The 7,675-nt window shown below is 63.8% G+C and overlaps 1 protein-coding gene across 1 annotated transcript; it reads right to left on the bottom strand.

Moving 5' to 3' along the window:
• Positions 1–520: 520 nt before the first annotated feature.
• On the bottom strand, positions 521–5,049 carry CCDC102A (coiled-coil domain containing 102A). Its single transcript, XM_086469429.1, has 8 exons — positions 4,516–5,049; positions 3,188–3,390; positions 2,974–3,082; positions 2,626–2,742; positions 2,325–2,534; positions 1,884–2,054; positions 1,655–1,758; positions 521–647 (listed from the first exon to the last, which is right to left on the bottom strand). The coding sequence occupies exons 1-8, from the start codon at positions 5,047–5,049 to the stop codon at positions 521–523; spliced, it is 1,575 nt and encodes a 524-aa protein (XP_086325555.1).
• Between the last annotated feature and the right edge of the window lie 2,626 nt (positions 5,050–7,675).

Raw genomic sequence — 7,675 nt, 5'->3', positions numbered from 1 at the left:
ATGGCAGCAGGGTGACACCAGCAGCCACACATCCAGCCCCGTGTGCAGTGAAACGCCGTTTCTCCCCGGTGCTGTCCCCTCCCGTCCCCACCATTCTCACTCCCACGTGGGGACAGACCAGCAGCCCAAGCCACCGCCAGAGCCTGGGCCCCTCTGGGCTCTGTATTTATAATTAAAAAAAATCATATACAAATACATACATATATATAATATATATATAAAAATGTGGGCAGGAGAGCATGGCTGGCTGCAGGGCTCAGTGCCCCTCTCTGCCCCGCGCAGTGATGCTTTGGTGGCCACATCTGTGTCCCAGGAGATGCTGGTGGCCAGGAGGCACTGGATACTGTCCAAGAGGCAGTGGGCTTGGAGCATCTCTGGGCAAATTCCTCCCCGCCACTCCGTGCCTCAGTTTCCCTGTCTATATGAGGGTCACCTCATGGCTGGACCCCTGGTAACAGGCACTTGTGGGCAGAGGACCACCATGGGACATCCCCGCAGCAGTGGCATACGGCCCTGGGCTCTAGGGCACCTGGATCTGCAGGTCCTCATCCTCGTCAGGGTCGCTGGTGCCGTCCCCAGTGTCATCGGGGCTGAAGCGGGCACTGCGCATCTTGCCAAAAAGTGGGGTGCTCTGCTGCCGCCGCAGCCTGCCGATGGAGAGCTGCCGGGGTGGGGGGCGGCAGGGCATAGCCCTGGGGGCACGCCAAAGCCAAGCCCATCCCCATGCACCCCTACAGCACAACTGCACCCCAGCGGGACCCCATTCCTGTGGCTCCCACTAAGCTCTGGGTGCAGAATCAGCCCCCCCAGCCTGGGGCTGACCCTCCGGGGCTGGACACCGCCATGCCGGGCATCTCGGATCCAGCCAAGAGAGCAGAGCAGGGAGCAGTCATCTCCCTAAAGTGGGGATCCCCCCCGCAAAATACCCAAGTGCCCGTTCCCGGGAGCCTGCTGTGGTTTTAGCTCCTCACTCGCCCTTGCGTGAAAATTCATCAACGAAAATTTATGAAGCAAATTTGAAATCCAAAGGCCCAGGACCTGGTTGGATCTGACCTTTTTGCTGCGTTTTACTGGAAAGCATGAATTATTTAAGGGTGAGTGCATGGGGAGGGCTGCAGGGGGGGAAGACGAAGCCTCCATTATTCCTCCATGATTTAATGAAGGTGTCTCAATAAAATAAAGGAAGATTATAAACACAACCCCCCCCCCAGCACCTCCCAGAGATGCGGCATCAATCTCTCACGGCCATTTCAGCTCTTCGCTGCTGCAGAGGCGAAGCAAGGCCATGGAAAGTTTTTAAGGGCAATAAAACCCATCTCTCACCTCCCCAAACTGGTATGGGATGCTTGGAGCCTGCCCTGGCCTTGGGTACTGGTGGGTGTAACCCTAAGCGGTGTGAAACTGGGCTGTACTGGTCTGTGGGCAGACTTATGCGGGTTTAACTGGGAGATGAACGCCATCCAGCTTGCAGCAGGGTGAAGGCTGCTCCAAGGATGGTTGCATATCCTCCAAGGATGTTGGAGGCACTTTGGCCATGCTTAGCCTGGGGTTCAACCTGGGAGATGCTGGCTGAGGGATGGTGGCAAGGAGAATGTGATCCCACCCACAGGTCCTTGCTGGTCCCCACCATGGCCCACCCCAGTCCCCTACTCACCGGGACTGCAGATGCTCCAGCTGCACCTGGAAGCTCTCGCTCTGCTCCGTCTGCTCATCCAGCGACCGCTGCAGCTTCCGTGTCTGATTGTGGGCCTCATCCAGCTGCAGGATGGGATAGGACGGGACGGGACGGGACGGGATGGGATGGGATGGGACGGGACCATTGGCAGCCGTGAGGGAGCGGAGCTTCCCACCCCTGTCCCCTCCACCAGCACAAGCTTCCCCACCTCGTCCTCAGCTTGAGCCAGCTCCTTCTTCAGCTCCTCCACCCTCAAGCGCAGCTTCTTCACCTCACCCTCGTGCTGCTCCACGCGGCGATTGGCATGGGCCAGCTCAGCCATCTTCTCCTGGTATTGCTTCTTCAGCTTGCTGTGGATGTGCTTCAGGTCGGCCAGCTCCTGAGGTGGGCATGGGGCGGGGGGCTGAGTGGGTGAGAGCCACCCACCCCACTGCTGGGTGCCCCTTCTACCTCCCCAGGGACCTTTCCCACCACCCCACCCAATGAAAGAGGAGCTGATGGAGCAAGGACGGGGTCACTACTACCCCTTAGATAAAGGGTGGTGGTAGAATTTGGGCTTGAGGAGGTCCTGGGGGATGCTAAGCCACCACTGAAGCAACAGGGTCACGCAGGGAGAGGGTGGTGGGGGACAGGACCACCCCCATGGCACCTTGTTCTTCTCAAAGAGCTCGGCCTGGATGGTTTTGAGGTCAGTGTCCAGGGTGCTGGCCGTCTGGCGCCGCTTGCGAGCCAGCACCTCCTCCAGGTCCTCGATCTGCGCCCGCAGCTTCTTGTTCTCCCGCTCCAGGTTGAGCTTCTCTGTCTCCAGCCGCTCCCGCCGGCCCCACTCGGCTGCATTCTCTGCCTGCAGCCGCTCCATCTGGGACAGGGAGACATGGAGTGGCTGGGGACAGCAGAGACCCCCCCCTCCACCTCTCCCTTTGGCCCCCCACATTGGTGTTTGGCCTCACCTCTGCACGCAGCTCGGCCAGCTTTTTGTCCATGCTGGAGCGAGCACCCAGCTCATCCTCCAGGTCCTCGGAGATGCGTCCCAGCTCGTCCTGGTGGATCTCCTTCAGGATGTTGAGCTGTGGGAGGACACACAGCACCCAAGGTGGGCAGCAAGGACCCACCTTGCACCACACAGGCCCTGTCCGCACCCATCCACTGGAGCAACTGTCTCTAATTAAGACCCTTAATGAGCACCCTGGAGTTGGGGAGGTGGCTGTGGGTCACTGTGTCCAACCATCAGGACGTGCCACCTGCCGGGGCACAGGCCACCCCCCAGGGCACCCCTGATCCCCAGGCACCTTGCTCACCTGCTTCATCACCTCCTGCTTGTTCTTGTTGAGCTCCTCATACTTGATCTTCCACTGGCTGAGCTCACCCTCCAGCTTCTCAATGCTCTTGCTGAGTGCCAGCTTGTCCCTGGGGAGAGGCAACACTGGCAGGACCCCATGGGACATCCCATCCCCGTGGGGACCGGGCTGGGCATGGCTGGTACTCTGTGAGGATGACGCCCCGAGCACTCACTCCCGCTCCTTGAGCAGCACTTTTTGGCACTCATCCAGCCTCAGCTTCAGGGCGGTAACTTTGGTGGCATCTTCTTCCACGACGCTGACGTCCTCCCAGAGCAGGCGGCTCCGTTCCTGGCGGGTGAAGGAGGCCCGGGGGCCCCGCTGCTCCCAGCTCTCGTCCTGCTTGCTCGTCAAGATGTTTTCCATCAGTTCCAGCTCCTGTGGCACCATGGGTGGCCCAGCACAGGGGACAGGGTGAGAGGCCAGCCCTGGCTTCCCACCCCCTACAGCACCCAACCATCACCCCATAACCAAGAGCATCCCTCCAGCCAAACTCAGCAGCATCCTTCCCTCCGATCCCCAGGGACCCCGTGCGTCTGATGGAGAAGGACCTGCCCTCCCTGGGGAGCTCCCATACACCATCACACTCTGCTGCCAGCTCCCTGCCTCCCTGGAAATTTGGGATAATATCGACCTACTACACCGACCTTGCCGTGACTGCCATGTGGGTAATCTTCTACCAGTCTCCATGAGTGCTCGGTAAATGAGCTGCAGGGGCTTTCTGGGGAAGGGACGTCCCTGGGGACTGAGCCAGGAGGCCACAGGGGATGCTCAGATTGATTTGCCGCTTGCTCAGCAGCTGTGCTGTCAGGGGGACTGAACTGGCACGGCATGGCACCCCATGCGGTGACTTCTGCGTCGTGACAGAGCTGATGGCAGCAGAGAGGGGATGGCTGGAGCAACTGGGAACATCCCTGTGGTGGCTCTGGTGTCCCCTCCTTCCTGCTCCTCCTCCTCCCTTCAGCACAGACCTTTGCCAGAAGCCTGTATGGACACTCTGGCATTCAAGCCATTGCTGGGAGATGCCACCAGCACTGCCAAAGCCACCGTCCCCTGTGCCAGCACACCGACTTTTGCTTAACACCTCCAAAGTGAAAGCCCCGAGAAAAGGACCAGAGCCAATGCCAAGGTGATCTCACCGCACGGGTCTATGGGGGTCCTGGACACCCCCATGACACTCCTCCAAGAGGGGCCTGTGTCCCCCCACGTGCTGCTCCAAGAGGGGTCTGAGCCCAAAATCCCACTCCAAGAGGGGTCTGACACCATGACACTGCTCTGAGAGGGGTCTGACGCCCCCCACGCTGCTCCACCTGCCCTCTCCAAGGAGGCTGACCTGCCCTGCTAATCCAAGAGGGGGACTGCCCCTCCACGCTGCCCACCTTTGTGGGGCAGGAGGTGACCCCTGTGGGCACCTGCAGGCAGTGGTGGTTTGGGGGCATGTGTGGGCAGCTGGCAGGGCTGAGGAGCCCCCTTGGCACCCTGCCAGACCCTCCTGCCCCTCACCTTGGCTTTTTGGGGCGCTTCGGCCCCCACATCCCGCACAGGCTCATGCTCAGGGTCAGTCTCTCCCTCCGCCCCATCGGCATCGGGTGGGCTGCCGGTGCCTGGTTGGCCGTGAAGCCGTGCCGACAGTCGGGCAGGCGGCGGGCGCTCGTCCGGCCGGTCGCGGTCGTGGCGCAGGCTGGCCAGCTCTTTGGTGAGGGCCTCCAGGCGATGCCGCAGCTGCCGCACCTCCTCACGGGCCCGGTTGCGCTCAGCCCGTACCTTGCTCCATTTCTCCCGCCAGTTGGCTGTGCAATCCGACCACCATCGCATTGTCTTCTCCATCTGGGCTGCCCGCGCCCGCGCCTCCTCCAGCTCCCGCAGCCGCAGCTCCTCCCGCCCTTCCCAGTCCCCTTCCAGCAATGCCGGGGAGGGGCCGGGTGAGGGTGTCCCACTGAGGGGGGACGGGGAGGGCTCGGGGGCCAGCAGGGCCAGCAGCGAGCCCCCCGGCAGTGGCGGGGAGCCAGCCAGACGCGAGGCCCCGCTTTGGCTCATGGTGGGTCTCCCTTAGGGCATGGCTGTCACCGTGGGGGTGGTGCCTGGGACCTGTGGGAGACAGGAGGGCTCAGGGGGACTATGGAGGGATGCAGGGAGTGGCTGGCGGAAAGGGAGGCACAGGCCCTGGTTTTGGGAGGTAGCACACTGAGTGTTGAGGTCCATGGCATGGACCCCGTCCAGGTCCCCAGAAGACTCTAACAATGTCCCCAGCTGGGTCCCTAATAACCCCGGTGAGGTCCCCAGTGATGGTCCTAGCAAGGAGCCAAGTGATGGCCCCACCAGGTCCCCACCAAAGACCCCAGCAAGGTTTTCAGCACAGACCTTGGCAGGGTCCCCACTGAGGACCACAGTGAGGTCCCTGCTGATGGCCCCAGCAGGGTCCCTGATGCAGACCTGATGAGGTCCCCAGCGAGGACCACAGCCCACCACCCGGCCACCAGCACCCTGTCCCAGCTTCACACCTTGTCCCAGCTTCACCCTGCAGCAGGCACCAGCCTAGCCTGGTGCACCTCTGCCAGCGCCCTGGAAGCAACGTCTACAGGTCATCTGGATGACATCATCCACATGAGGTCATCTGGATGACGTCATCTGCAGGCCTCCAAGATCATACCCTGTTACTGTGCTGGGGGGACCCGGCTGCACCCCAGCAGCTCCGGTGCAGGTCACAGCCTGGACCAGGCGCCAGCGAGGCAGAATCAGCTCCAGAAGATCAAACCGGCTGCAGTGGCAGGACGCGCGCCAAGGTGGCCAGACCCGCTTGCCGGTGCTGACGCAACAAAGGGCCGGTGCTGACCGCCTACGGCCCGGCCTCGACCTCCCATCCCTGCTCGGCCAGGCGGCTAAACCGCCCCAGGAAACCTTAATGGGAGCCTGTGCGTGCCCTAATGGGATAAGTACAGAGGCTGGCCGCCGCCAGCCCGCAGCCTCCCGGCAGGTTTTTGGGATGGTATAGCCCGGACCTGCCGCCAAATCCGGTCGGGCTGCGAGAGTCGGTGCCGGAGCAGCGGCCGATGGCAATTACGTGCTTTGCACCGGGGAAAAAAAAAAAAAAAAATTATCTGATATTATTTGCTGAAACGGTGAAGTTTCGGGAAAACTCGGCGGCGAGCACTGGTCCGTGCTCTGCTGCTGTCCGCACGGGGCTGCTGCCCCGGGGAGGGATCCCGGGGCCCAGCAGGATGCGGCACCGGCGCCCGCGCAGCGCCCCCGGGAGCGCGCCCCCCCGCGCCGCTCCCGCCTTGAGCGCGGCCCCGCCAGCGGTCCCGGGCTGCCGGCGGGGGGGTGGAGCCGCCCGCCCCTCGCGCCTCTCCATTGGTCGTAGGCGCTGCCACTCCGCCGCCGGCGGTGACGCGGCCCGGCCCGCGGGACCCGCCGCATTCCTCCGCGCCCGCCCCGCCCCGTCCCGTCCCGTCCCGCTCGGCCCGGTACGGCCAGTACCGCCCGGCGCGGCTCGGCCCGGCCTGGCCCGGCTTGCTGCGGTACCGCCCCTCCCCGCCCCGGCCCGGCCGCCCCCGCCCCCCCCGGCAAAGTTTCCCGAAAGTTTCCCGTCGCGCCGGTGCCGCGTCCCGCCTGCCCTGCCCCCCCCACTCCCTCACCGGTATCGGCGCGGCGGCGGTGCAGGCAGCCCGCGCGGGCCGAGGCGCTGCCGGCCGAGTCTCCTCCTCCTGCCCTCCCCTCCTCCTCCTCCCCTCCTTCCCCCGTCGCTCCCGCCCCCCCCCCCCCCCGCCCGCTCCCGGGGGGCGGGGGGGGCCCGTCCCACCGCCGGAGCTGCCGAGGGGGCTCCCACGCTGCTTGTGTCACGGGACGGAAGCGGGGGGGGGAGGGGGTTGCTTGTGTGCTTGCACGCGTGGGTTTCCAAGCTGTTGTGCTCGGGGGGCATCGCACGGGGAGTTTCCACAGCGATGCACGCGCGTGGAGGCACGCCTGCGTGCTTGCACACGCGTGCAGGGGGGTGTTTGCCCACGGGGGGGATGTTGCTCGGGGGTGTTTCTGCAGATTTTTTTTTACGTGTAGGCGAGTTGCACACAAGTGTCTGCGCCAAGGTGCAGTGCCTGCACACAAACGTGTTGTAAGCGTGTGTCCAGGCGTGTTGCCCGTGAGCATTTGCACGCGGGAGGTTGCGCACTCCCGTTTGCATGTGGTCGAGGTTGCTCACGGGTGCTCGCAGACGCGCGCGGGGGCGTGCTTGCACGCGAGCGTGGTGCAGAGAGGGGCTTGCACGGGCGCACACTCACACGGCCATGCTTCCGCACATTTTTACGGGTGCTTGCGCACAGGCGTGCTGGCGCACAAGTGTGATGCACATGGGGCTGCAGCTGCCAGAACTTCAGCTCGGCCCTCGGCTTCTCTCCAGCCTGGGCCTCTTCAGGAGCTGAGGGCTCCTGGAGCTGCTGGCACCATGGCCTCGGTGCTGGGGGGCCGGTACCGGCTGCTGGAGCCTGACCCTTCTTCCCTCTGGCTCTGGCTGCTCTCGCAGGATTGGCACCGCTCTGCTCCAAATCCTTGAGTCGGAGGCTGGGGCTTGGGAGGGGACCTGTGGGGAGGACGGGACATCCCCACCCAAGGGTCCCCACGGGTGAGCGGGTCCCAGCCACACAGCACTGCCCACTGCGTCCCTGCATGT

This window comes from Leptosomus discolor, chromosome 8 (assembly GCF_034619465.1).
Source record: "Leptosomus discolor isolate bLepDis1 chromosome 8, bLepDis1.hap2, whole genome shotgun sequence".
Lineage (NCBI taxonomy): Eukaryota > Metazoa > Chordata > Aves > Leptosomiformes > Leptosomidae > Leptosomus > Leptosomus discolor.
This window is presented reverse-complemented; position numbering and strand designations above follow the sequence as displayed.

Bases quoted from the DNA above. Each gene is read 5' to 3' on its own strand.
- CCDC102A (XM_086469429.1), bottom strand. From the start codon at position 5,049: ATGAGCCAAAGCGGGGCCTCGCGTCTGGCTGGCTCCCCGCCACTGCCG. The intron at 3,083-3,187 runs GTGAGTGCTCGG...GCCTCTCCCCAG, and splicing joins GTGCTGCTCAAGGAGCGGGA to GGACAAGCTGGCACTCAGCA. The intron at 648-1,654 runs GTGAGTAGGGGA...CTCCATCGGCAG, and splicing joins CTGGAGCATCTGCAGTCCCG to GCTGCGGCGGCAGCAGAGCA.